This window comes from Mustela nivalis, assembly GCF_964662115.1.
Source record: "Mustela nivalis genome assembly, chromosome: 1".
In the NCBI taxonomy this organism is placed as follows: Eukaryota; Metazoa; Chordata; class Mammalia; order Carnivora; family Mustelidae; genus Mustela; species Mustela nivalis.
In genome coordinates this window covers 207,257,904-207,285,866 of record NC_139020.1, presented here as the reverse complement: position 1 = coordinate 207,285,866, position 27,963 = coordinate 207,257,904, and the positions used below count along the sequence as shown (strand labels likewise).

Below are 27,963 nucleotides of genomic sequence, written 5' to 3'. Positions count from 1 at the left end.
AGCTTAAAACCAGAGATGATGCCCTCTGGTCCTCCAGGCCAGGATAGAGGGAAAGGTTGAGTTGGGTCAGGGCCAAAGCGGTGCCCCTGGCGGCTGCTTCCCATCTCCAGTCGCTAGGGCGTGAAGGCAGCAGTAGCCTCTGATGAGAGGTGCAGGCAGGGAGCTTAGGGCTGCTTTGCTGACCTTAGGGTGGCCCCAAACCGGCGGTGTGTACTTAGGGGCTGCACCGCTCTGGCAGCCAGGCAGAGGAGAGGCGAGGCCAGAGAGGCTCCCTGGAAGGCTGGAGAATCAGAGTGACAGCCTCGGGGGCGTGGGCCCGGGGAGGGTTTGGGGGGAGGATAAAAGATGGAGCTGGGCACCTGTCTGCCTTGTGCTAGCCAACACTGTCCCTGCCCCTCCACTGGCCCACAGGCCACCAGCTGGCCCATTATCCCTGGCGAGAAAGCAGACACTGGAGGGAGGCTCCCACGTGGCAGCAGCTCACTCATGCAAACCCGCCCGGCTGGGACTGCCAGGGGAGAGCCGCTCCGCTCTGGGTCCGAGGCAAGGGGAGAAGGGGGGCAGCGCAGAGAGGAGCCCCCGCTGTGCAGCAGTCAGGTCTCCTCCTGCGCTGTTGGCAGGGGGCAGTGCGTGGGGCCTGTGAACAGGAGATAAAGAGTTCAGGCAGAGGGTTTTTTCTCACTAACCGTGGATTTGTATGTTTGTTCAGCTGGTGGCTCTGATAAGCCCCATTCTGCCAGATAAAAGCTGAGCAGCCATGAGGCGGGGCGTGGGGAGGGGTGTCATAAAGGGACCTTCCTCCTGTGTGTCCTGAGGCCTGGGGTTATCCCCTCCCCCGGGGAGCCCAACAAGGAAAGGAGTCAGGATGCTGGGGTGTCTCGCTCCCTGGTGTGCTGGCCTGTGGTGCGGCTTCTGATCCCAGAGGGCTGTCTAGAGTAGGCCCGGAGCTGAAGCACGGCTCCTAGAAAAGCCCAAGAAAGCTAGCCTGCTTGATGAGGGAGCAGGAGGCTGCTCTGGGGGTGGGGGGCGGGTGGTGGGTGGTCTTCTCACCCTCCCTAGGAACCTGTCCACCAGGGCCCGCTGCTCTTTGGCCCTGCAGCTGCTCTATGGGCTCCTGTCGGCACCCCCCACCCCCCTGCCCTGTCTGCCCACCGGGTGGACAAGGGTCTGCCCCATCACGTCCCTTACTGTCCTGTCTGGGCAGGGTTCGTAGTTGAGCCCCTGGGCCTGGGGCTGGCCTGCAGGGGCTTCAGCTGCTTCTGAGCAGACCATGGTGTCCCCAGGGCTCCTGCTTTAACCCTCCCTTCCCCTCCTGCTGCGTGCGGGCCGCCAGGGTGCAGGGGCTGCTGCTAGAGCGGGCCGGTGGGGCCCTGGCCGGAGCTGCCCCTGCTGCAGGGCTGGCTGGGTCCAGATTTCCAGCGTTTCTGCCTTTTGTCCTGGAGCTGAGCTGAGCATGCCGGGGGCCGGCGGGGGTGGCATTGTGGGGACGCTGGCTGGGCCGCCAGCCGTAAGATGGCTGCCAAGGGCTAAGATGGCTGCCAGCAGCGCCTGGAGGCGCGTGGCAGCGGGCCTCGCCCGCGCTGGATCCTCGCTCCCGCTTGCTCCTTTACATCTAGCTAATAGTAATAACAGCAATAACGTTTCGGGACAGTGTCCTGGTTTAGAAGGATTTCCTGTCTATCGCGCTCTCCTGGAGCCCCATTTGTCTCTGCCGTAGTCGCTGGCCCACCTCCATCTCTTTGTCGGGTTCTCTCTCGCCTTGCTGTCCTTGGGCTGGATGTGCGCATGCGCGCAGCTTTCTGTCTCCACCTGGCCGCGTTCAGGGGGGCCCGGGACCACACCCTTGAGTGGACGCCTCTGGCTCTCCCAACGCCACGGACCCGGACCTGGAAGGCTAGTGGGGACGGAGTCGGTCCCAGGATGGGTGGGGTCAGTAGCAGGCGCCCCCCGGGGCCGCAGGGGAGCGGCAGGCGCCGGGCTGGTGGTTTGGCCCTTCGGAAGCTTTGAGGGGCGCACGGGGCAGCCGTGGGAGATGAAGCAGGCTCGCGGCACCCCCAGTCTAGGGATGTTGTAGAATGGACCACGCACACCCTCAGCCCCTCACCTGAGTCTTCCTGGACTGGCAGGGGGGGGGGGGGGGTTGAATCAGACCTAGAGAGCCAGAAAGAGGCCAGGAGGAGAGAAAGACAAAATTGATACCCGCAAGACTCTGTGCCACAGAGAGGGTGCCCTCCTGGGAGCCTGGGAGGAGGTCCTGTAGGTTCTCTCCAGAGTGGAGAGTGCCACTAGCAAAGACACCCGGCCTGGGGTAGGACTCCCCGTCCCTAAACACACCACAGGCGTGAGCACAAAGGGCGGTGTAGCAGGATGTGCCCCAAATTGGAGGTGTTGAGGGGACCTCATGAACATTTTCCTTATAGATTTCTGTTTTCTTGATTTGTGATGAGATTTTTTTTTTTTTTTGGACTTAAAAAAACGGAACAAGGTAAAGAATGCGGCAAGTGGGGACTGGAACTGTCCTGTTGTAGGCAACCTGTCCTTTCCCGCTGGTCACACTGAGGCAGGTGGACAAGAACTTGGCCCGAGCCAAGCCTGGGCCTTTGCTCCCAGGGGGATGCTGTTCTTCTTACCAGCCCCCCTCAGCCATCCCTCTTCCCTTCCACCCGAGTGGCCGAGCGGCCACAGGCCACCTTGCTGCAGTCTCTTGGGCCTAGGCCTTGTTCTTCAGGAACTTCCTTGCTGGTCACCCCCCAAGTGTGAGCAGCTTGGCTGTGAGGCCAGTGAGGTGGCGGGGCTCTCAGGCCGGCAGGCTGACCGTGGGGTGGTGGGTGAGACCCAGGAGGCCGGGTCAGAGAGCTGGGCAGAGCCTTGGGCCGATACCAGGGTGCGGTTTTCTGATGCCACCCCCATGTTTTTCCCTTGAGCGGTTGATTCTTTACCAAATGCCTCGCCTTCCTCCTGCCCCCCAACCTGCCCTGGCCCCCCTCTGCCACCCTCTCGCCAGCTGTCGTGCCTGGGCAGGCATTCTGGAGGTCCCTATTGTGCCCCTGGCACACAAAGCTTTGAGGACCTGGGGGGCGGGGGTGGGGGGGCTTTCCCAAGCTCCGCAAAATATTCACACACACACTCCACCCTGCCCCAGCCCTCTGTGAGCTCCCGCCGCACAATGGGCCCTTGTCTCGGGGCTCCCTCTGAGCAGCTGTGGCACTGGGGCATGAGACAGCCCAGACAGGCTGGCACAGAGCGGGCGACAGCGTCAGGGCAGACCTCCCCCCTCGGGGTTGCCAGGCACTGCCTGTGTGCATAAAGGTGAGGTGTAGGAATGGCTGTAATTAATGAAGTGCGAGAAGGAAGGGGCTGCTCCCCTGGGAGCTGGAGCCGAGTGGAGGAGGGGGGACCCTTGGGTTCATCCCAGCTGTGCAGAGGTGATCCCTGGCTTCTCTTATGGGTATAGTCCTCGCCCTGGTCCTCAGCCGCTGCTACTCTCCTGGGGCCGACTCTGCCACCAGGCACATGGGGCAGTGTCCGTAGCCCGTGCTGGCTGTCGCACTGGGGCGCTACTGGGATCTGGTGTGTGGAGACCCGGGCTGCGGCCAACCTCCCCACAGTGCCCAGGACAGCCCGCCACCGAGAAGGAGCTGGCTCTGGTATCTATAGGACTTCCTTCTTTCTCTCTTCAGGTTGTCCCTAGGCTGCTTCCCTCCGAGGAGAGGGTGCTGTGAAGGTGTTTACAGGGCTGGAGGGGCAGCTGCTTGGATGGTGTGTGGGGGACACTTTGATCTTGACCCCTTTTCCCCTTTGTGTCTCCTGCAGAATCCGGACAATCAGATAGTTCAAACCAGCAAGGAGATGCGGACATCAAACCACTGCCCAACGGTCAGTGCCCCTCCGACCCCGCTCCTGTGGGCCCACGTCTAGCCTCTGTGGCTTGCCCTGCCCCTACCTGCCTTCCCTCCCCCTGGCCAAACTGGCAGCCCGTCTCCTCCATTTCTTCCCCTTTACTCAGCCATTCCTTAGCTGAACTTCAGCTGATGCCCCAAGGGCAGGAGCTCACCAGAAGCCTACTCACCCTTCTGTGTAGACATGAGGGCCCCTGAGGGCCAGCCTGGGTCTGGAATGGAGGGGAGGGAATCAAATCCCAGTGGGGAGAGCTTCAGGGACACAGGCAGGCAGCACCCCCCAGCCTTGCCTGACTCACTCACTTGTTCTTTCCCCTCTTCAGGGCACTTAAGTTTCCAGGACTGTTTTGTGACTTCCGGGGTCTGGAATGTGACAGAGCTGGTGAGAGTATCACAAAGTGAGTTCTTTCTTCCAGCCAGGGCCGAGCTCAACAGACTGGGGGTGTAAGGAGGTGGGACACGGACCCCGTGTGTGGCCCCCCCCCCGCTGGTGGGGTCTTGGCCGAGGGGCAGACAGGGTTTCCTGGGATGCTCTGCCCGTTGGTCCTGGGCCGGGTGGAGCGGAGGCACCTGGAGAGCCCAGTCTCTAGTCCCCACTGCTTCGGAGGAGAAAAATCACCACCAAGGGCTATTGCCCAAAGACACCCCAGCCAGGAGGAGGCTTTTGGGGAGTTGTTTAGGACGATAAAACAAGGCTCCGCTGGGGCTTCCACCCCTCAAACCTTATCACCTTCTTGCCTTTTCCCAGCTCCTGTTGCGACAGCATCAGGGCCCAACTTCTCACTGGCCGACCTGGAGAGTCCCAGCTACTACAACATAAACCAGGTGACCCTGGGGCGGCGGTCCATCACCTCCCCTCCTTCCACCAGGTGAGCCCAGCACCCTGCCCCCCCCCCCAGCCCCAGGCCATCTCAGGTGCTGCAGCCAGCTGCACCTCCAAGGCCTGGGAGCCTTAGAAGGTCACCCCTTGTTGAGGGCGTGGGCTCCGGAGCTCCAGGGCCTGCCACGCTACCAATCCCCTGAGCTTCCTGCTTCGTGCTGTGCTGTCGCTGGCCATTTGGTGCCGGGGACATAAGCCTAAACAAGGCATGGGTCTGCCCTGAGGGCACTCCCAGTGGGGATCTGAGAAGGCCTCTCTGTTGCGGAAGTGACATTTGAGCCCAGACAGGCCTGGGATGGAAGCTCCAGGTGGGATGCCCCCCCCCAAAGAAGGCTCTAGAAGATATTTAGACTTAAAACCTACTGAAGGGTTTGAAGCAGGAGATGCGGGGGATATGGGTTCCAGAAAGTGCCCCTTGCAACAGCATGTGTGGGCAGGACGGACGGCCAGTTAGAGGCTGGAGTAGAGGGGGGCCTCAGCTGGGTGTGGGAGAGGCGTGGGGGGGGTGGGGCTGAGAGGTGTTGGGGGGTGGACACATTCAGCCTTTGTCAGGGCCAGTTGTTCAGGACCGGAAGGGATCCTGTGCTTTAAAAAAAAAAAACTTGGACTTCTGGTTCATTGTGAGGTTTTTGGCATTCACTTTAATTTGTTAGAATATTACGCTGTAATACTATAGTAGCTTCGTGGTAGTACTATTTTCATATAAAATAACCTAGTATCTTGATGTCTGAGTTTTGCAGCACCCCTTTGGGATTTTTGTTCCTGGCAAGTGCCTCTCAACTTGCCCTGGCCCTGGGGGTTGATGGGAAATAGAAGGCGGGGCCAGGGAAGCAAGGGAGGAGGCTTTTGCCCCCTCTTTGACCTAAGCAGCTCAGTGGATGAGGGTTTCATGGACTGAGAAGGGGATTAAGGAGGAGGAACAGGTGGGCTGGGCCCTGAGGGACTCCCAGGGCCGGTCTAGTCTCAGGGGTGGGCACGTAGTGAGTGCCAGGGAGCCTCGGCTTGAGTAGCTGTAGCTCAGTCTTCCCTTGGCCTACCTGATCCCTCTCCTCTTTCCCAGCACCACCAAGCGCCCCAAGTCCATCGATGACAGTGAGATGGAGAGCCCTGTCGATGATGTCTTCTATCCTGGTACAGGCCGCTCCCCAGCAGCCGGCAGCAGCCAGTCCAGTGGCTGGCCCAACGATGTGGATGCAGGTATGGGCGTTGTAGGGCCGACGCAGAGCAGGGCAGCCGGAGCTTCTTCTTCCTGCTCAGCTTCCACGGCGAGCCTCCCTCCGGTTCCCCTGCTGTGGTGGCACTACCTGTCTTCTGGCCTCCTGACCTTCCAGAGGCGGGCAGACCAGGCCGAAGGAGGGGGTGGAGGCGAGGAGCTGGGCTGTCCCTACATGGGCAGCAGAGCCATGGGTGTGATGGAAGGAAAGCAGAGGCCCCAAGCCCTGAGCTCTCGTGGTCTCCTTCTCTTGCTGTTTCTCTAGAGAGGACACCTCAGCTCTGTGGTCCCCTGGTGTGAAGCCGTTTCTCTCAGTCTGGGCACCATGGACATGTGGGGCCACATCATTTTCTGAGGCGGGGCCGTCCTGTGCACTGGAGGGCGTGGAGCACCAGCCCTGGCCTCCAGCCACCAGCCAGCAGCAACTCCCCACTCCTCCCCAAAGTATAATGACCAAAAACGTCCCCAGATATGTCGCTGAATATCCTCTGGCATAGGGGAGAGGCCCTGAGTTGAGAACTGCTCGTTTGAAGGCCCGGGATCCCAGAGAGGACAGAGTCCAGGAAAGGATGACCAAATCATTGTCCAGTCAAGCGGGAAAGCTAGGGAAGGGCAAAGGGAGCCGGGTCAGTCCTCCCAGTACCCTCCGGCTGCCCCTTTCTCCGTGAACCCACCCACCTTCACTTCCAGTCTTGACCGGAGGCCTGAGCAGACCCAGAGAACCCAGATGGGAAGGAGGGGGAGTGCGCATGTGTGCTCCCACTTGTGTGTCTGCATGCCCAATAACACGCATGAAGAGGCTGGCCGTGGGCTACTCCGGCCGGGCACACTGCTCGTGCAACCTGTGTGTGTCCTTGAGGTGCGAGTCGTGGTGCTGGGGAGCGCAGCCCCGTGTGCAGGGCTTGTACATGGGGCTTGTACGCTCTGGTCAGGCCTGGGGACGGGAGCTCTGCTCTGGAAGCAGGAAGAGGAAGGCCTGACTTGCTGTCGCTTTGCCTGGTGTTTTCCAGATGTGCCTCTACAGAGATGGGCCAAGCAAATGGGCCGGGCAGGGGTTCAGGAAAAGCAAGGCAGAGGGGCGGGGAGGGCTTCTGCGTTGCTGTGGTCCAAGGGACCCTCTCTCAGCTCCCTGGGACGAGTGGAGGAGAGCTCATCTCGAGACCTTGGGCCGGGGGAATAGACCAAGAGCAAAGCTCACCTTTGTGGAACAGCTTTCCGGGCAGTCTTTGGGTGCCTCTCACAGGGCTTTGTGTGGCAAGCAGGAGCTGGGTCGACACAGCCCAGATACTTCTCTGGGAGAGACAGAAGGGGTTGAAAAGGCCTTGAAGACTCCGCAGCCAGGGCCTCAGTTAAGTGACTGTCTCTGGAGGACTCAAGTGCCTTGAGAGCTGCATCTGTAGCTGCCTCCTGGGGCTCAGCTTCCCTGTCCCTCTGCCCTGACCTGGTGCCCAAGGACCTGTCACCTCTCTGGCTCCCACTCTTTTTTCTCAGCCATCTGCTCCGGTGCCTGCCATTTCTGCTCCTTCCAGCTGTCCTGCCACGCACGGCCCCCAGCATCCTCCTGCAGCACCCCCAGCTCCCTTGCTTTCCCTCTTTTCCTCCGCCCCCCACCCCCGCGGTGTTGTTTCCCCGTGCTGCGACAAATCGCCAATTAAGCAGCCCAGCTGCAGGACAGGGAACAGCTGGGGAAGCGCTGTGCGGCCACGGGGACAGCTGTGCACAGCTGGTGGGGGTGCTCCCCACCCCCTCACCATGCCAGCTATCAGGTGGCACACAGCTGCTGCCAGATAACACCTCTGCTGGCGGCTGGGAGTTCGCCCTTCCCCCACCTCTTCCCTCCGCGGTTAAGACTGCAGCCCCCCCCCCACTCCCACTCAGACAGAGTCTGTGCCTGAAAGACGCCCCGCGCATCCCCTCCACTCCATCTGAGCCCTCCAGCCTCAGCCTAGGACAGGGGACGAGCTCGCCTGGAGGACCTGGCCCAGGGCCCCTGCTGTGTCAGAGCCTCCATGGGACATCATGCTCTCAGGGTGCAGAGATGACTCAGTTGGCAGCATCAGGATCTTTCAGACAGAGCTGCAAGGCCGGGGGGGGGGGCCTCTGTGCCCCTGTCCCAGTGAATGCCACCCATCTCTGGCACCAGGAGGAGAACAAAGCCCTGAAATGAGGCAGAGGCAGCCGCCCAGCCTCTGGATCCCCTGGAAGGGGGTTCCTTTCCTGTCTTGCTCTGCCACCCAGGTCCTCCGGTCCCTCCAGGTCCTCCTGCTCTCACGTCGGGTGACATAGCATGTCACCCCTGCAGTCCCTCCCAAGGGCTGTGAGTTCTTCCTACCAGAGCCTCCCCCAGTCCAGGGCCCCACAGAGCAGACCCCAGCCCATCACTCCCTCTTCGCTCTTCAGGGTCACCCCTCACTCTGAAGCTGGCTCCCTGGGGCTGCTCCTGCACACCTTCCCCGCCCCCGCATCCCACCTTTTCATCCTGTGCCCTACGAGCTCATTATCTGCTCATCAGGGAGCAAGACAGGCCCTCTTGCTCATCTCCTACCCTGTGCACCGGAGGGTCTCGTTTTGCTCTCCGGTCAGAGCACCTGTAGCTGGCCAGGCGGCACACGGGGCCTAAGAACCAGAGCCAGAATGGGGCAAAGGAGGCAGGAAGGGGGTGTGTGGGGGAAGGGATAGCAGGGAGGGGCAGAGGAGAGAGGAGCTGGCTGCTGGCTTCCCGCCTTCCCTTGCTCTCACCCCGGCCCAGCTAAACCTGCCCTGTGTTGCTGATTCCTCCCCCCAGGCCCGGCTTCTCTAAAGAAGTCAGGAAAGCTGGACTTCTGCAGTGCCCTCTCCTCTCAGGGCAGCTCCCCGCGCATGGCTTTCACTCACCACCCGCTGCCTGTGCTTGCTGGAGTCAGACCAGGTGAGAAATGGGGGGCCTGGCCGGGAGGGGGGGGTGGGCAGTGGGGGAGGCGGTAGAGCGCTTAGGGGCAGCTGGCCAGGTGAAGGAGCTGGGGTGACAGCCCGAGTGACAGCCCCAAGCTGTCTGAGTAGGCGGCGGCGGTCCGGCGGAGGGTGGGCACGGGAGTGGGCCCTCCCTCTGCGGCAGCCCCTCCTCGCCTTGTCCCCAAGCAGCCTCCCGCTTGCTTCTCACTCCCCATGTGCACGTGTGTGCATGGGTGCATGTGTGTGTGCTGGGCAGCATGGGTCTGTCTCAAGGCCCTCCCCGACCTGCCTTCGGTGACAGAGGCCTCAGATCCACTCCTGCCCCCTCTCCTTGCCTCTTGCCAGGGGAGGACGGGAAAGCACAAGGCTTCTCCTTCTGTACTCTTTCCCTCTTCCCTCTGAGCTCCTGGCTGAGCCTGGGGTCCGATTTCCCAGCACCGGGGTTGGTCCCTGTGGGGCACAGGCTGACAAGAGCACTCAGGGGAGCCCGGGCTCCCTTCTCAGGCCCTCCCTGCCCTTTTGCCAAAAGTCAAGGGCTGGGCCCAGAGGCTGGTAGCACCTGGGTTGTTCTCCAGGGAGAGGAGCAAGCCCACTGCCTTGGTGGGCTCTCTTGCTTTGCTCGGGAGCGGGTGCTTGGTGGGGGCAGGGTAGAGGGGACATCTCAGTGTTCCTGAGGGGACAGCATCCGGCAGGAAGTGGTAGCAGCTGAGTCCTCAGCCTCTCCATTCCCTCATTTGCTTTTTCCCTCCCCTGGTACCTTTCTGGCAGAAAGAGGCCTGGACTTTTTCTCTGCCTGCCTGCCGTCTTGTGGGCTCGTCTGTAGGACACAGAGAAGAGTGAGGTTTACCCTCCCGGCTTCCTCCTCGGGGCCTCCTGGCTGAGAGCCCAGAGGCAGCCTGTGCTGGGGCAGGGCGTGGTGGCCGCAAGGTGGGGGCGGGGACCCCAGGCCCTCTCCGTGCAGGCAGCAGGAGGGCAGCAGGCCCAGCTCCGCTCAGCTTTTATGAACTCCAGAGAGAAGCCAAGTTTCCTCAGCCCCTAATGAAACTGAGAGCAAGAGCGAGCTGATTGGAAACAGACCGGAGGGGGAGGACTCTGCCCAGGGAAGAGCTGGGGCCGGCGCCGGGGTGCGAGCTGTGTGTGGGGAGGATGTGTGTGCAAGGACCGCGGGGCTGAGCGCATGGGAACGCGGCCTGGGCAGCAGCGGCCAGAGCCACCGTCCTGTGCGTGCAGGAGCGGGTGTTATGTGTTTCAGGGGCTCGTCCTGCACAGGAAAGGGGCCGGGGCCCTGTTTCCAGCCAGAGCCTGGGACCCCTTGGTCCCTTCTCTCCCTCCCCCAGACTCACCCGTAGGCCCTGGACCAGGGTGAAGCCAGTGAGGCCCTCCCCACGACAGACTCCCAGGAGGCCCCAAAACCCTAGTCATCAAGATAAATAATATTTAATGTAATAATTGAAACGGTTGCAAACAACATGCGAGGAACAGCTATCAGCATTTTAAACAAAAGATGGGGCTGGCCTTGCACTTGCCCAGCCTTGCTGTGTTCACGTCACCCAAGCTCCAGCCCTGGTTCTAATCAGACTTGATTACAAAGACCAGCAGCTGGCTGACCAGCCCTGGTTTGCCAATTTGATTTTTTATTTTAAAAAAGTAGTAAAAAAAAAAAAAAAAAAAAAAAAAAGATTTATTTACTTAGTTTGGCGGGAAGGGGCCAAGGGAGAGAGACAATCTCCAGCTGACTCCCCGCTGAGTGAAGCGCCAGGCGTGGGGCTCAGGGTCACCACCCTGAGATCACCACCCTGAGGTCATGACCTGAGCCGAAATCAAGAGTCTGATGCTTCACCGACTGAGCCATCTGGGCGCTCCGCCGGTCCGGCTTGTGAAAGTACTGTGTTAAGACATTGCTTACCTCCATTGTCGATTGTCGAATTATCTGGTGCTGCCTTAACTTTCTCACCGGAGGCCGGTGCCTCACTCTCCTCAGCCTGGTCCTGGCCTTGATCTTAACCCCATTCTCCCTTCTCCTCTGGCACCTCAGGGCTCTGTCTGACCAGCATCCCCACCCCCAACCAACCCCATCTTCCATTGCGCTCCCCTCTGCCTCCTAAGCCCTGATGCCCTCTTCTTCCTGCCCACATGCGCGCAGGGAGCCCCCGGGCCACGGCGTCGGCGCTGCACTTCCCCTCCACATCCATCATCCAGCAGTCGAGCCCGTACTTCACGCACCCGACCATCCGCTACCACCACCACCACGGGCAGGACTCGCTGAAGGAGTTTGTGCAGTTCGTGTGCTCGGACGGCTCGGGCCAGGCCACCGGACAGGTGAGTCCACAGGCCCCCGGAGCCCTGCCACAGCTCATCTCTGCATCTGTCCGTCTGTCTCGGGGCTCACAGGGAGAGGGTCCAAAAGCCGGGAGCCCTCCTAGGGCTGGGGCAGCAGAGGGCTGGTAGTGCCAAACACCTCCGTCTTCTGGATCTGGGGGTAGGGGTCCATGTGTAATGCCAGGGCCTGTCACCGTCCAGAGTTGGGGACGAGGGCAGTGGCCGGGCCCGCCTCGCTCTTGCTCGGGCTCCTTGCCCTCCCCTCAGTCTCTGTTCCCCCTCAAGAGTGTGTCCGTGATCTATCCAACCCAGCCTGGGCTCCTGACCTCATAGCACCCCTCGTAAAACCTCAGGGCTACAAGGAGTGTGTAGGTGCTAGAAGGAGAGTTCCTCGCCTTGGCACTATTGACATCTGGGCTGTCCATTCTGTGTTCTGCGGGGCCGTCCTGGGCACTGTGGGGTACTGGGCAGCATCCGCGGCCCCACCCACTCAATGGCAGCGGCACCATCACTCCCAGTCCCGATGATCGAGGATATTTCCAGAGTTCAGCGTGCCCTGGGGGCATCACCATTCGCTGGTGAGAAGCCCTGGGTGGAGCAAAGGCCCTCCCTCCTTCCCCTCAAGCGGTCATGGAGTCTCCCGTTGGCAGAACTCTCAGCAAGAGGTTCCCAGGTCTGCTTTTGTTCTGGAGGGAAGCCCTTCTGCTTCTCAGCCTAGGAGAGATGCTGGTTGCCCATGGAGTTCTGCTGCCCCACCGCCCTTCTCTGTCAGCAAGCCCTAGGGCCCAGGCCCTGATGAGCAGAAACACAGGCCACTCAGCAAAGGGCTTATCCCAGACAGTGGTGGGTCAGAGGTGACCCTTCAGTGGGACAGTGGTCCTCTCTTGGTCCCTGGGTCCCTGAGCACTCGGGTTGGGACAAGGAGGTCTCTAGGCCTCTGGGAAGGTTCTAGAGTCCCAGCAGCACACGGCGCTGTGAGAAGGTCCAGCCCCTCTTTCCGCAGCTGGTCCAGCCTGGAAACCCGTTGGGAGAAGTCAGGGGGGAGGTCGCTCAAAGGCCCGTGGTGGGGCGAGGCGTTCGGAACCTTATGCCAGAGGTGGCCCAGGGAGAGCTGTGGGCGGCCCTTGGCCACACAGCCCAGTGCTGCCTCAGGGCGGCCTGTACAGAATGGGCATTTGCTGAGTGCTGGTGCATTTTGGGGCAGGGTTACGGCTCAGCCTCCTCGCTCTTGCTGTCCAGAACGGAAGCCGGTCCTCTTCCCTCTCTCCTGTTCTCCCTCCTTCTACTTTCCTCGTCTCCTTTTCCCTGTGAGCTTCTCTCTCGCTGGCTCTGCAGCCCCTTAGCTCACTCGGAGCCTTGCCTACCTCTCTGGACAAGCTCTGTCCACTTTTAGGGGCATGGAGGGGGACGTGGCCATGACCCCGACAGCTACTACGGTTCCATCAGAGATGACAGCAGAGTCTACGGGAGCTACAAGCCCATGTCCCAGCGCCCAAGGGCCCTGGGGTCTGGCATATGGATCCGAGAGTCCAGGAACCCCACCTTGCATGCCTTCTCACCCACAGAGGCAGCTGGGGTTTGGAACCAAAATGAGACTGACCTGAGGGGCCAGTTTAGCCCAAAGAGCCAAAGCTAATGCACAGGACTCTCGGGAGTATGGGTCAGTCTGTCCTTAAGCCTCCTGATGATGGCTGGGTCCTGAGCCTCTCCCTTGACTTGAGCGTTCAAGATTAAGGGCTCATCTGGTCCAGAAGGCAGATGCTTGCTCCGAGCAGACCGTGGATAAAACACTGCCGGCAGGAGGGCAAGCAGGCAATCTGGTTAAACAGAAGAGCCTAGCCCAGCTGGGGAGCAGTCTCTGGGTTTCCTCTCCTGGCCTGTTGTGCCCAGAGAGGAGAAGGGCGTGTCTTCAGTGAGCCTGCTCTTTGGGGCTCGGCCACAGGCTCTGGAGGAGGGAGCCAGAGGCCCCAGGCTCTGCAGCTGACCTGGTGACCGCCAATGGCAGTACCAGGCTGCTCTGGGTCCGTGGCTGCCTCCAGAGCAAAGGTTCTCAGCCTTAGCATGCACGAGTCACCTGGAAGGCTCGCTAACACACAGGTGCCTGGGCCTCACCTGATTCTGATTCCCCAGACCTGGGTGGGGCCGAGAATCTGCATTTCTCCCCAAGTTCCCAGCCGATGTTGTTTCTGGTCGGGTGACCCACTTTGAGAATCATTGATCTAAAGCCTGAAGGAGTAAATTCCTAACCTCTTTGAGAATGTGAAGTTACAGAGCATCTTTGCAGAAAGAAAAAAGTACGCATACGAAATTTTTACGATTTGCAAAAGGGTTTCCAGGCACCACCCCGTGCTCATCCTCGGACTGCAGCAAGAGGCCCTACTTGAGAAGAGCCAGATCGGTAAAGGCCAAGGCCAAGTGGACACGTCACTCAGAGGAGACACAAAGGGCAGAAGGAAGATGCCTGGTTAGCTGTGTTTCTGGCAGAGAGAAGAGGCCACCAAGTGAACCGATGGAGAAGTCACAGGGCCCGATGGGATAGCGTGACCCCGGGAGGCAGAAAGACCGGTTGTAGGTCAGCCTCAGGCATCAGCACTGGAGCCGCCAGGCCTCGTCTTCATCTGTCTGTTGAAAGTGAAGAGCTATCCCATCTCCAGGTTCCTTCTAGCTTTTAACTTGTGAGGTTTCAAGGCACCGCAAAATCACAAGACCTCGAGAGATTTTTAAAACCTCAACTTGTACTGCAATCAGAGCTGAGATACCGTAGCCTGGTTGGAAGTAGCTTCCAGAAACTAAATGTTGTAAACCAGCGGTGTTTGATGACTGGCCGTGTTGGGCTGGGATTGGCTTCATCAAGAGCGATGAGTGATTTAGGTCCTCCTGAGGGGAGACAGGGTCTTGAGGACTAGAAGGAGGCACAGGGCGCCCTGTAGGAGCCAGGGCTACCTGGAGGGCCGTGGGCCCCAGCCCCTGGGGGAGGGGGGCGGCAAGCACAGGATGGCACAGAGTAAAGGAGTGAGGCTGTGATCTCTCGAGACTTGCGTTTCCTGCCCTGCTGGAGGAAGGCAGTTGCCTACTTCTGAAAGGGCACCTGGCACAAAGGGCCCAGGACGCAGAGACCAGCAGCCCCCGCCTGCTTTTGTCAGGGGATCTCTGAGTGGGCAGGAAAGAGCAAGTCAAGGGAACCATTTGGAGGGACAATGTCAGACCTAGGCGCTGGTCTTTAGAGGTGATGGGAGGTGGTGGCCAGAGCTCAGAAGGGTGTGGCCGGCACAGGTCAGACATGGGGCTCGATGGTTTGAAAGTGCAGCATGCCTGGGCCGCACAGAGGTGGCTGTCCCCGGGCTTGCTGGGGAGCCTTGGAGGCAGCCTGCTTCAAAGGCTTTGGTCGACCACCCTAGAAAAAAAAGGCAGAGAGAGAAACGGATGGTGATTTAGGGTATCTGGCTGGTCCCAGGTTGGGGATGGTGTTTTCTGAGCCGGACTTAAGGGGTATGGGAAGGGGTGTTGTAGATAGAGGGTTCTGCAGCGAGCATGGGTGCAGCCCCCAACTGCTTGGGCTATGTTCTGGAAACTCCAGTTTGTTTGCAATGGGAAGTACTTGGAAGGAGGTGACCGTAGAGGCATGAGTGGTGGAAGACCCCATCTGGGCTCTACCACAGGGGCCTTGAAGGTCCAACCAGGGGGCTCTTATTTGATGTTACACGCAGTCACATCCGTGGGAGGGGAGGGCAGTAGCCTGAGTGCTTTTGGATTTCAGGATGAGGGCTGGGATGAGCCCACTGGAAAAAATCCCCAGGATCCCTGGAGTGAGAGAGACATGGTTGTGAATTTCCGGCCTCACCAGTCACAGCTGGGTGACTGGATAAACCACTCAGCTGCAGAGCCTCAGTTTTGCCAGTTGTGCAAGGGGGAGAATCAAGTTTCTCTTGAATAAGGGTTTCCCAGCCACGGCACTAGTAATGTTTGGCTTGTTGGGCCTTTATCCTGGGGGCCATCTCGTGCCTTGTGGGGTGTCTAGCAGCATCCCCAGACTCCGCCCCACCCCAGATGCCAGCAGCACCCCCAGAAGTGGTGCTACCCAACATGTCTCCAGACATTGTTAGTGCCCCCTGCCGAGGCAGAATCCACCCTGTCACCCCCGACCCAGGCAAAAACTGCTGCCTCACGGTGGGTGGGGTGGGGGGAGCATCGGCCACCACCTGGGTAAAGTATGCGGTACGGAGCCGGGCGCCGAGACGCTGAGTGTCCTTAGAGGACACTGTTAGCACAGGGGAGACCCTTTGGAAGTCTCGTGGTCCTAGTCCAGTGGAACCAGTGAGGATAGAAGTTGGGTCGGCTGGAGACATCAAAGGGGTTCGCCCACCAACAGAAGGGGCAGCACGGGAGCCTCCCTGAGCCTTGCACCTGGGTGGCTGGGGGGGCAGAGCTCTGCCCCTCAGGAGAGGGGACCATTTAGGACTCTGAGCTCTAGCCCCCTCACCCTGAGCCCAGGCTGCAGGTGGTCATCGAGAGCACTGCCCAGAGCTCCAGAAAGCTGTGCCTGCAGGAGGCCAGGGACCTCTGCCCCACCCTGTGGGGCCTCCGTCCCCGAATCCCAAAGGCTGATGTGCACAAGGCATACATGAGGCTTAGGGAGGAGATTCAAGTTTGAGGCAGAAGACGGGATAGAGCCAAGCAATGGAGCTGGCGGCCAGGTTCCCAGGCTTCTGAGAGCCCCGTACAGGGAGGTCCTCTCTAAGAGCCTTGGGACTGTGGCTGGCAGTGATGGATTTTCCTCTTGGGCCGTTCTGTAGAAAATGGGCCGGCACCCCACAATCCTCAGGCTGCCGGAGTCCGGGGCAAGACCCCCAGCACGCGGCGTCTCCCTGGGCTGTGATGTGGGGTAGAGGCCCGAGGGCCTGTGGTCCTTGGCTAGGTCGGCCAGCCCCACCCCAGGGGCCCGCAGAGGGCGGCCTGCGTCTGTTTTCGGGGGACGGTGGGGGGTGAGCTGGCGCATCTTACCTGCTGAGGCAGGTCTTCCAAGAGCACGAGCGTGCTAGGGGCAGCTGCTTAGGTGGCGAGGTGGCATGTTTTGATACCTAAAACATGTTCCCTGAGAAATAACAAACCACTCGTCGGACACCCCCTTTCGTCCCTCCCACAACTTCAAAAGAGGACCACAAAAAAAAAAAAAAAAAAAAAAAAAAAAGAGAGAGAGAAACACCTGAGAGACCAAATAGAAGCCTCACACCCTCACCCACCCCGTGCCCCGGAGGAGACGACCCCGTCCTGCATCTTCCACCGGGAGCGCCCGCTCTCAGGAGCGAGCTGGCGTGGCCGCGCAGGGGAGCGTGTGTCTGTGTGGGATGTGCCTTCATGCGTCACTCTATTTATGTTGTTCGCAGCCCAACGGTAGCGGCCAGGGCAAAGTCCCGGGGTCATTTTTGCTACCGCCGCCGCCTCCAGTGGCCAGACCTGTGCCCCTTCCTATGCCTGATTCCAAATCCACCAGCACTGCCCCAGACGGCGCCGCCTTGACTCCTCCATCACCTTGTAAGTGGACGATGAAACCGAAACCACAACGCCCAGCATCCCTGGCCCATCCAAACAGTCTCCACGGCAAAAAGAAAAACCCCTGCCCCGCCCACCGCCAGAGCCCCCCAACCCAGAGCGCCATGGAGCCTCCCACCCGGACAAGAGCAGAGCTGAGCCCCCAGTCATGGCCTCCAGGGCCTCAGTTGCACCAGCCAGCACCCCACGAGCCCCCCTGCCCACCCGCGGCTCCTAGCCGGGGGGCCCCTGGCCCAGGCCCCTCCCGGGGGCGGGAGGGGGAGCACAGTGGGGCACGCAGGCCAGGGGTGCTGGCCAGGGTGGGAGGGGGGCGGGGAGGCGCAGCCATGCCATCTTCATGCCTGATTGCTGTTTTTTTTCATTTTTCGTTTTTTTGTTTTTTGATTTTTGTTGTTTCGTTGTGCCCCGCTACACCAAAAAAAATTAAATGTGACCACAAGGTGACGCCACTGCCATCCCCTTTTGGCCTTGCCCCCTCACCTCCATTCTGGGGCCCTTGGGCCTCTAACGGTACAGCAGGCCAGCCCCTGACCTCCTCCCCTTCAATCTCACATTTGGTTTCTCGTTGTTCCTCTTTTTTTTTCTTTTTTTTTTCTTTTTTTTTTCTTCCTCCCATCCCTCTCCCTTTCCCAGGTTGACTGTTCCAAGGACAAGGGAGGGCTCTGGGCCTCGGCTTACTTCATCTCTTTCTCTTCCTCTCTCTCTCTCTTTTAACCAATGACAAATTTTGTTAAAGGGAAAAAAAAAATCTGAGTTGAGAGGCCCAAGGTAGACCCGACGTGTGAAGGACAGGAGAGGTGGAGGGTGGGCGGTGTGCCGTCTGTGGGCAGAGGGTGGGCTGCGCTTCGGGCGCTCTGGGGGCCGGCAGACCCCAGGCCAGGACTGCCTGGTCCGCAGTGGGAGGGGCGGCCCATCTCACTTTCCTCCGTCTCGCGCTCTCTGTTGCCTTCTTTCTCATGGTTTGAGTTCTTTTCCCCTCTCCATCCTCTTCATGCCATCTTCCCATCTGCATCCGCCATAAGACACGAAGTCATGGTCATGGTCATTGGAGGTGGGCAGGGTGGGAGAGGAGGCACCAGGCGGCAGAGTGGCTGGGGCGGGGTTGGGGGGGGCCCTGGACAGTATCTGGTGAGCATGCAGTCCCTGGGGTGTATCTGGTAGAGGGTGTGTATTGGGGGGGAATCCCTGGCAGCCTGTGACACTCTTGTTCCTTCTGGGGACATCCACCCTGCTGGGGGTGCACAACCCATTCCCTCCCATAGGGTTCCAGCCAGAAAACCCAAGAAGAGCTCAGGGGTGTTGGGCTGCCCGTTTGCCCCTCAGGCTCCAGAACTGCTCATGGGCACCCAAGCCCTGGGGCTCTGCCACCTCCTCCTGTGCTACGGCCTGGGTCAGGCCCTGGGGACCGCGGGACCACAGGCTCTGGCTCATGCATCAGAGGAGGAGGACGCCTGCTGGGTCCAAGCTGGCAGCCAGGTCCTCTCTCTGCCCCTGTCCCAGCCAACTCAGCCCTCCACTGGACCCCTGCAAGTTCCCTGAGCCATCAGCCCCATCCTTGGGACTGCCCGGCGTGGTTCTGTGATGCAGCACCGGCCCAGCTGCCCTGGTCGGAGAGGAGGCCTGGCTGAGCCGGCCTTCCCTGAGCAGGGTGGGGCCGGTCCGGCTGAGCCCCCAGCATCCCGCCCTCCCAGGCTCCCTCTTCCCAAGACCCAAGAGAGTCCGTGGGAAAGCACGGGTGCCTTGCTTCAACGAGGGCTAGCCTCAGTCCTGCTTGGTGCCTGCTTTGGGGACACAACGGGGTCTATGGGCCTCAAGCTAAAGCCTCCAGGGCCCCTCCCACACCCTGGGCCAGGAGAGAGGACATCTGGCTGAGGTGGAATGCTAGGGGTGGGGGACAGTGTGTGCTCCTGGTCAGTGAGCGGGTGATGGGACCCCCTCTGGCCTGTCCTTCCCACGGCCAGCCTAAGCCCTGGCAGCGTGGTCTAATCCAGTCTCTCCCTCTCTCAGCAGCCCCGAAGGGCAGTGCCCGGGCAGGCCCCAAGGCCTCACGGGGTCTCTCCCTCTCTTCCCTGCTCCCCACAGCATTCGCAACGACAGGCGCCTCCTCTGCCAACCGGTTTGTCAGCATCGGACCCCGGGACGGCAACTTTCTGAACATCCCACAGCAGTCTCAGGTAGGAGTCTCCACCCGCGAGGTGGATGTGGGCACAGGGGGAAGAGGCAGGGGCGGGGGCATCACGGGCGGGAGGGAAGACGCTGGCTCCTTGAGGCCAATCCGGGAGAAGGGGCTAGGGCAGGGCTGGAGGGCCCAGGCTTTTGCAAGCCCAGCTGAGCCTGCCTCCCCAGGCAGCCCCCAGGTCCCCTAGCTAATCAGCTAATTGGATAATTAGCTCTGACAGCCCCGGCCCTGGGGAAGGCGGCCAAAGACCTGAGGCTAGAGGCGCTCTGGGCCAGGCCTGGTGGTAGCCCGAGGCCCCGTTAGGAAGAGGACAGCGTCTGCCTGTTGCTCTGCTCCCTCTCCAGCTGGAAGCCCTGGCCCCCAGCCCTCCCCTTCTTCCTTGGCTTTGGGTGGGCTGGGCAAGGGGTGGAGGAGGGACAGAGCCATCCTGGTGGGCTGATTGCCCAGAGACTCTGGCACCCAGGGTAGGGCAGGGCCTGTTGCCACCCTGGAGGCCCCTCCCTCAGGTCCCCATGAATCCCGTTAGAGGGGAGGCCGGGCTGTTGGAACCTCCAGTCCAGCGCCCGCCCGCCCGTCCCCGCTTCTCACAAGGAAAACTCCAGCCCTCCTGCTGGAATGCCCTGGATCTGGTTTTGTCCAGGCATCTGTGCTCTCGCACGCACGTGGGCCCCCTCCTCCCTGTGCCTGTCCCCCAGAGGCTGGAGCCCCGGGGCCTTGGGGTGCAGGGAGGACCCACCTCAGGAGCAGGGTGGAGGCCCGTTTAACAAAGCCCCAGGCTTCTCGGAAAGGAACATGCAAATAATCTTTCTCTTTTGCGCATTTTACCAAAACACCATCCTGTGAGCCCAAGGCCTGGAGGCTTTCTCCACACCAGGAAATCCACCCCAGCCCAGAGCCCCAGGGCCACCTCTTGCTGCTCCTGCTCCTTTACTGCTCTGAGGCCTGAGTCCAGAGAAAGTCGGTGGATGCAAGTTTTGTGTGTGTGGTTTGAGGTTTTTGTTTTTTTTCCCTTTTCCTTTCCCTCCCTCAAAAAAAAAAAAAAAAAAAAAAGCCAAAAAACTTTGTCAAACTTCAAACTTCAGAGCTCCCTAGTGGCAAGGAGGGGAGGGGAGGGGAACTTCAACCCCCTCCAGCTTCCCACCCCCTTTCCCCAGAGTCACGTCTGACCCGTCTGGTTTCCAGGAGCAACCAGACATGATGTAACACCCAGATGAACTTGAACTTGGGGGTGTTGAGAAGAAAAACAATGGCTCCGAGCAGGGGCTGGAGCCAGCCCCCTCCGCTGCTCTGTGCCAGGGAGGCCGAGAGAGCCCTGCTGGCAGAGGGCGGGAGGGGGTGCCAGAGGAAGGGACAGCAGGCGGGCCTCCCCTCCTGGCGCTGGGCTGGCACCAGGCGGCAGGGCTCCATCGCTCCCGCCCTCCCTCCCTCCCTCCCCCTGCCCCAGCGCCTGTAACTCCGAGCTCCCCAGCTCCCCGCTGCTTGCTTGCTCTTGGGGACCACTGCCGTGAGTCCGCCCCGCTCACCCTGTTTCCGCCTGCCTCCGTGTGCTTTCTCTTCACTTTCTCTGCTCACTTTGCTTGGACTTTGGGGCCAAGGCAGACTTGGAGGCAAGTTTGGGAAACAGTTTTTCTCCCCCTTGTTTTGCAAAGCAGCCTGAGCCCCGGGCCCCAGCAGGCAGGTGTGTCTGGGGGTGACGGTGGGGGCGGTGGGGGCGACTGGAGCCGGACGAGGCCCACAACAGCCGAGAGCCCTTGGGCCTGGGGGCAGGCAGGCGGCTGCAGCGGGCGCAGGGGGTACCGTGGGGGGCGGTTTCCACAGTAACCAGTGACTTTAGCTGATCTCTGGAGCACCAGATGGAGAGAGAACAATAGAATGAGGGAAGAAAAGAGAATTTTAGCAATTTTGTCATTCCCTGGGCAGCGCTTTTTACTTAGTTTTAATCAATTTTGGACCTGGCTCAGGAAGCAGAAAGGGTGAGCAGAAAAAGCCACTTTGTGCTTGGCAGCAGATGCCCCCCCCTTCCTGGGACCTGTGGGGAGGCACTGGGGAGCTATCCTGGAACCACCTTTGTCTGCAACTCCAGGCCTTGAACTGGGGTCTTCCTGGTCTGCGGGGCGGGGAGGGGGAGGGCAGGAGGGGCTTCCCAATCTGAACACTGGTGGTTTCCCCCTCCTGTGCAGCTCCGAGGGAACCAGCCTGGCACCTTGGCTTGGTCCGACAAAGAGGGGCCAAACGTGCTGTGTCCCCGTTGTCACCTGCCTCCTTCTCCTTGCGGGGAGGGGGCGGACCAGGCTTACACAGCGGCGCTGTAAGGGTTCCTCTGTTGTCTCCCCTTGCGAAGGGGGTCCCAGAGAACACAGAGGCCTTAGACCGCAGGGATAGGGGCTCCCCCAGGCGGCTCCCTTCTCAGGCCAGGACTGGAAGCCTAGGGGCTGGCTGCTGACTTAGCTTCTGCCGAACTCGGGGTGCCTTTGGCCTGGGTTTCCCTTACACAGTGCCAGGTATCCCGTGAGACTCCCTTTAAAGACCTGCAGTTAGTTGATGGGGTTGGACCTTGGGCAGTTCCTCCAGGAGCTCGGCCACAGGAGGGCAGGTTTCTGGGTGTGGGCCAGCACGTGGCAGGAAGTTGGGCATCTCTGCCCACCCAGTAAATGCCAGCAGCACCAGTCATTGTGACAACCCCAAGCTCCCATTCCTCCAAATGTCCTCCATCTGCACCATCCAGCGGGGCAGGTGCTGGCCACGTGTGGCTGTTGAAGTTCAAATTAAATAACTAACTAGAGGGGCACCTGGGTGGCTCAGCCCTTTAGCGTCTGCCTTCGGCTCAGGTCGTGATCCCAGGTTCCTAGGATCAAGTCTCACATCAGGCTCCCTGCTCAGCAGGAGTGGTGGGGGGTCTGCTTCTCCCCCCCCTCTGCCTCTCCCTCTGCCTGTACGCACGCTCTATCTTTAATTTAAAAAAAAAATGTAAATAACCAACTAGAGAAAACTTTAGTCCTCAATAACGGCGGCCACATTTCACTTGCTGAGACGCCACATGTGGCTCGTGGCTACCACACTGGATAGGGCAAACAGGGAACGTTTCCATTGTCGAAGAAGGTTCTAGGTAATCTTCCAGGCCCTTTTTAACACTACAACTCCATGTGTTCATCCCTCAGTAGAAGACTGCCCATGGTCCCAGACCAGAGCATGAGGGTCGGGTCCAGCCAGCGGGCATAATCTGTGCGGCTCTAACAAGTGGTTTTAAACACTGACAGCTTTCACATGGGATGCCGTCAGGACTTCTGGCTTCTTTTGAAAAGCTGGCTGATCTCGCTGCCCCGGGGGCCTCACTCCGGTGAGGCAGCCTTGGCCCTGGGCTCCCTGAGAGCATCCCACTTGTGGCGGGTAGGAACATCGACTTGGAACCTTCCCCTGTGTCCGAGTCCTGGCGAGTCCTGGCTGGGCTGTATGGGCAGACCATGTAGCCTCGGGCAGGCCAGCCCCACTCTCCCCACCCGGCTCTGTGTGGGCTTGGAGCACGGGTAGGATGGGCTGCTACCCAGTGCCAGCTCTGTGGTTAGCCCTGCTCGGCATTTCAGATCTGTGACCCAGAGCCTGGGAGTTGCCCCGATATACATTTTCAGGGACCCTTTTCTGGCCCCAAGGGTACTAGTAGTTCTGCACAGGTCCTGTAGACCAGAGAGGAGAAAAGCTCCCTTTCCTCCCCTCCCCCGCTGCCCCTTGGCCACAAGGTGGGGCCAGAGCCTTTGATGGAGGGCATTGCCAGGCCGCCCAGCCTCCGGGTCAGGTGTATTTTGTGATGAGGAGCCACGGAGACTGGTTTGTGGGAAGGCGGCTCCCCCTGCTGGCACCCTGAGGGAAGCGCCTCCCGCCGCAGGGAGACTCGGGTCCTTCCCCTGCGCCAGGTGCCCTAGGGTAGAGGATCAAGCACAGGGGGCTATGGGGCCCCTCCCCCAGGCCAGGGACTGCTAGGGACTGAAGCCATGTGCTGTCCCCCCTCCCCAGCCTTTCAGCCTGTGGGACCTTGGCTGGGGAGTACAGACGGGAATTTCTGCTTTTAATCCAAAGAGACAGAAAGAAAACTCAGCAAGAAGCTGAGCCACCCCCACCCCACTCCCCAAACCCCTCTGGGGACAAAAGCTCCAGCCTGGCATCCTCCCCACCCTGCAGGACCCATACAAAAACCTAAACAATTGGAAACATGGCCAGATCCCAGGTCTGTGCCTGTGCCAGCTCCAGCCATGGGGGTCCCACCCGCTGGGCACAGTGCCCACGGGAAGGCCAGCTGGACCCTAGCACTGGGGGGCAGGGTCTCTTGGGGGCAACAGGATTCCCACAGGAGGTACCGACAGAAGGGGGGTGTACCTCTTCGTGGGGTGTTGGTGTCCTTGGCTTTGCTGGAGGTGAGCCCTCCAGGGGCCTTGAGCTCCAGCCTGCAGTCTGCGGACCAGGTGGGCGCAGAAGAGACTTGCCCCTGCTATTCTCAATACGGCCTCTTTTTGTCCCATTTCAGTCCTGGTTCCTCTGATAAGATCGACAAAAAGAAATGACAAAATGTAAAGAAGAGGTTCCTCAAACGGGGGGAGAAGAAATTTTGAGACGTGGAAAAATCCCCCAGCCCAGCCCCACCGAAAAGCAAAAATTAGACGTCGTCAGCCACTCAGCCCTTCTCTCCTCCAGCCCGGGGAGCCCTGCAGGCCCCCAGAAGCAGCCCAGTTCTCGGAGAGCCCTCGGAAGAGGTCTCGGGGGAGCTGTGCACCAGCAGCCAAGCAGAAAGAAACATGCAAACGGACTCTGTTAAGTAGAGGACAGAAAGAAAGAAAGGATGCAGCAGAACTGCCTTTCTCCCCTCCCTACCCCGCCCGACCTTCCGGGGAAGGAACAAAATCAACCCAACAAAGAAACCAGCACAGTTCTAAAGGGGCCTGTCCTCCACCCTCACCCTTTTTAGGGGAACCCCACCCCCAACTTGGGCCGGAGCTTCACTAGGGAGCCCGGGGGACAAGCTTGTACAAATGATGGGGGGCAGATCCAGAGGGTTTCTCCCTCCAGACTCCGCCCCCTCCCTGCCTGTCTACCCGCCCCCCCCCCTCAGCCCCCACTGCCTTGGCCTCTGGCTTCTTCCCCCAGCTGCTCTGGACTAGGTGAGGCCGGTGCCTTCCTGGTTTCCCTGCCCTACCTTCGGGCTACAAGCCCCTGGGGCGGGGGGCAGGGAGAGGCCCCTGGAGCTAGTTTCTTGCTCCTGCAATGGAGGGTGTCCTGTCACCCCACCCTGAGCTTCGGGGTTAGTTTCAGGGCCCCAGACCCCTCTGTACAGTCCATAGGATAAAGTCGGAATGCTACAACAGCCCGTCCCAGCCTGGGACAGGCCCCCTCTTCCCGCCCTCTGCAGGCCGGGAAAATCACTCTCTCGCCGCGCCACGAGTGAGGGGAGGTGGGCCCCAGGGTCGCCCCCACACCCCAGCCCCGCATGCAGGTGCCCTCGCTCCGCCCCACCGGTCCCTGCCCCTGCCCCTCACGCAGACAGCCCTGCTGTGGCCGGAGAGTGGAGCAGAAAGGGGACCCCGGAGCCGAGCGAGGAGGACGAGGCAGCCGCCGCTGCCACCGGCTAAGCCGCCCACCTGCGCTAGGTAGGCGTCCTGATCGTCGCCGACTTTCAGTTCCTTTGGAGGGTGTTGGGTGTTGTCCTTTTTCAAAAGTTTTTTTGGAGCTTTCTCTGTCCCCCCCAACCCCACTTTCTCCACCATATGGGCCTCTTGGCCACTTCTCTCTGGATTTCAGCTGTAATGTCTTTACTCTTTCTTTAGGGGTGGGGCATTCATTGTTTGGGTCTTTTGCCGTCGCAACTGGGAACTCCTCCATTTGAGCAACTTGGGGACAATTTGGTAACACACCACAGGAAGTAGCTCTCCCCCCTCCCCCTGCAGCCCCTTCCTCCCCCACCAAGGGATGGTTGGGGACCTGTCCAGAGGGTCTTCCGAAGCCCCCTGGGAGGGAGGGAAGCAAGAGCATGCCCAGCCCCCCTCCAGGGTGTGACTTGGCCCCTCTGGCTTGTCTTTCTGTGCCTTACTCCCTCCTCCCTGCATCTCCCTTCCTCGGCCCCCTTCTGGAGTCCTCGTGCCTCTCTCTCTCTTTCTTAACTGTATGAAAACACAAAGCACAGGTCAGGATCCTCTGAAAGTCAGTCAACCCAACATTGCACCGTAGGGGTGGGTTGTGGGCTTTATTTATTGTGAATCTAGTTTGTGAGGCTGTGGCCCCAGCAGGGAGGGAGGGAAGGAAGGAGGGGGGGCAGCTGGCTGGGGAGGCGAAGAGGGCCCTGACCTGGGCCAGAAGGGGCCGGCGAGTGGCGTCTCCTCACCCGGAAGCCGCCAGGTGGCTGGCCCCAGCAGTGGCTTTTGTTGGAAGTTGAGCGAAGGCCCTCCCCCGTCTGCGTGCAGCCCCTGGGGAAGACCGGGACTGAGAAGCAGGGGATAGGGGATCCCGCGGGAGCCTGGGTGGGGGGGGCGTGGGGAGTAGGGCGGGGGGGTGGGGGGCCGGGTGGGCCGGGCGTGACGCGCGGTCAAAGTGCAATGATTTTTCAGTTTGGTTGGCTAAACAGGGTCAGAGCTGAGAGGGGAGCGGAAGGGACCCCCTGCCCGGCCGCACGCGCCCCTTCCCTCGAAGACAATCGGGGCCGCGGGCGCGCTGGGCCCGCGGGAGCCGGGGTCTGCGGGGCGCCCGCCCGGGCGAGGTCGGAAGCTGCAGGCCAGCTGGGCCGGGGCGGGAGCGCGCCCGGCGGGGCTGCCCGGGCGGGCAGGGGGGTGGGGGCCGCTCCTTTCCCAAGTGTCGTTGTGAGGGGGCAGGCGAGGGGCGACGAGGGCGACAGGAGATGTGGGGACGTGTTAGAAGAGAAAAAAAAAAAAACCCACAAAAAATATATATGGGGGAAATGAACTTTTTTTTTCATTGAACCAAGTGCAATGCATCAGAGAGTTTTCCTATCTTTGTATGTTAAGAGATTGTTAAGAAAAATTCTATTTTTGTTGTAATGTCCTCGCGGCTCTGGGGACGCTAAAAGAACTGGGCCTGCCCCGCCCTGCGCGGGGATAACGAAAGCTGAGTGTTTTTTCCTTTTTTTTTTTTTTTTTTCGTTCGTTTTCAGTTTTTTTTTTTTTTTTTTTTTTTTTTAAGTCGTTTTCCTGCGTTGACGAGGATGATCTGGGGTTTTTATTTGTTTCGTCGTTCGTTCTCGGTTTCGGTGGGAGGGCTGAAGGAAACGTTCACATTTTAGAGTTAAAAAAACAAACACCTGGACATTAAAAAAAAAAAAAACCACAAGATCAAAAAGGAAAAGGACGAGAGAAAATTATTTTTAAGATAATTCAACATAAAAACCCTGGTGCTTCTTACATTATAAAGTACGTTTTAAAAAAAACCCACAAACTATTATACATAAGTTTATGAATCAATTAAATATCCTGCACTTGTTAGGAACACGCATATCCCTTCTTTGTTGAGTTTAACGGAACGGGACAGCGGCATACGCCCGGCGGCTGGGCTGCTCTGGCCGCGGGTCTCCCCGGGCGCCCCCTCCCCAGGGCCCAGCGCCCCCTCCTCGCCTCATCCCCGTCCGGGCACGGGGGCGCGGCGGGGGGGTCCCCAGCCCCTCCCCCGCAGAGGTCAATGCCAACGAACAAACGTCCCCCCCCTCCCTCCCTCTCCGCCCCGAGCGCCCTTCTTTGAGCCAGACGCCAACTTGACCCTCACCAGCATTATCAGGAGCGCGCTCAGCAAGTTGGTAGTTACCCCCCCCCTTTTCCCCGGCGCCCCCGACTCAACATCACTCCTTCCACCCCTACCCCTACCCCCGTCACCCACCGGGGAGCACGAGGAAGGCTCGAAGCTCCAGGACAGGACCAGCCAAGCTGACAGGTCGATTCGCCCAGGCCCGCGCCCGCACGCACGCACGCACACGGCCCCGCACACAGCCCCACCCCACCCTGCAACCAGCCCCGTCGACTGCCTTACACACCCGCCCCCGCGCTGGCCGGCCGACCTAGTGCCTTGTTCTCACCCCCGTGCTGGCGGAGCGGACGCCGCGCTCTGGGTCCCAGAGGGGCCGGGTGGCTCAGACGACCCACCATTTCCTCACCCCGACCGTGCTGAACGGACCCCCCACACGAGAGAAAATAAAGGAGCAATAAAGTCACGAGAAATTTCGTCCCCCAATCGAGAGCCCGAGGGGCACCCCAGCCCCGCCTCTGCTCCCCCCACCCACCCACCCTCGGGGCGCCCCCCTCCCCCCCAAGCCAGCCTGGGCCAGCCCCGCTTCGGCCCCTCCCGGGAGATCCGTGCGCCCGACCAGCACCAGCATCGCGGACCGCAAAGGCCGCCCGTCCCGTCAAACAAGTTTCTTCTTAGGCTAAGAAACGCAGTATATACGAGTATCTCTATATATAGTACTAATGGATTTGGTGTGCTTCCCCCTTAGCGTCCCCTGTCCCTCCGCTCCTCCTCCTTCAGCCTGGTCTCCCCCTCTCTCTGCCCTCCACCCCCGTCTCTGCACTGAGATACATAAGAAACAAGGGTAGTTTACTGTCTGTTTTGTTTTCTGGGTTTTCAGTGTCCTAGCGGAATGCAAGTAGGCAGCCAGCCCGTATGTTCCCTCTCCGCCCCGCCCCGCCCCGCCCCGCCCCCGTCACTGCGCTTCTGTTATACCATCTTTGCCTGACTCTCTCCGGCTTCTCCATTGAATGGCTAATGTGTATGTGAAATAAAGAAATAAAGAAAAACAAAAGTAAGAGCGCCCGAGCCTTCGCTAACGCCTTCGTCCGGGGACTGGTTCGGGATCCGTGGGTGGGTTGCCGCGTCGGTTCTGCGCCTCAGCGGACGCGGTCAAGGAGCGTGTATCCATGAGTCTCCAGGAGGGGGCGCCAGTGAGAAGGGCAAAGACTCCCCCGTCCCTCCCCACCTCTCTCGGTGACCCCAGCCCGGAAAAAAGAGGCAC

The 27,963-nt window shown here is 60.2% G+C and overlaps 1 protein-coding gene and 1 long non-coding RNA gene across 13 annotated transcripts in view; one reads left to right on the top strand and one right to left on the bottom strand.

Annotated features, from left to right (window-relative positions):
• Positions 1-27,753, top strand: part of NFIX (nuclear factor I X) — a 97,583-nt gene extending 69,830 nt beyond the window's left edge. For 4 of the 10 annotated variants that reach the window (XM_082729975.1, XM_082729976.1, XM_082729971.1 and 1 more), the window contains exons 3-11: positions 3,814-3,876; positions 4,223-4,297; positions 4,648-4,768; positions 5,840-5,976; positions 8,778-8,900; positions 11,067-11,242; positions 16,627-16,774; positions 18,875-18,966; positions 23,488-27,753. In XM_082729975.1, the coding sequence (XP_082586101.1) occupies positions 3,814-3,876; positions 4,223-4,297; positions 4,648-4,768; positions 5,840-5,976; positions 8,778-8,900; positions 11,067-11,242; positions 16,627-16,774; positions 18,875-18,966; positions 23,488-23,502 (950 nt within the window). In that variant the 3' untranslated portion in view covers positions 23,503-27,753. The remainder of the gene's footprint in view (positions 1-3,813; positions 3,877-4,222; positions 4,298-4,647; positions 4,769-5,839; positions 5,977-8,777; positions 8,901-11,066; positions 11,243-16,626; positions 16,775-18,874; positions 18,967-23,487) is intronic. The other 6 variants (XM_082729977.1, XM_082729973.1, XM_082729978.1 and 3 more) reach the window with 4 other exon arrangements.
• LOC309864523 lies at positions 5,983-23,498 on the bottom strand. 3 transcript variants are annotated; one of them, XR_014311587.1, is made up of 3 exons: positions 23,340-23,498; positions 9,681-14,636; positions 5,983-7,284 (listed from the first exon to the last, which is right to left on the bottom strand). It is a non-coding gene; the product is annotated as an uncharacterized lncRNA (long non-coding RNA). The 3 variants fall into 3 exon arrangements; XR_014311588.1 differs by lacking the exons at positions 5,983-7,284; positions 9,681-14,636 and adding an exon at positions 19,782-22,417; XR_014311589.1 differs by lacking the exons at positions 5,983-7,284; positions 9,681-14,636 and adding an exon at positions 19,782-20,812 and having other exon boundaries at positions 23,340-23,481.
• Positions 27,754-27,963: the final 210 nt, after the last annotated feature.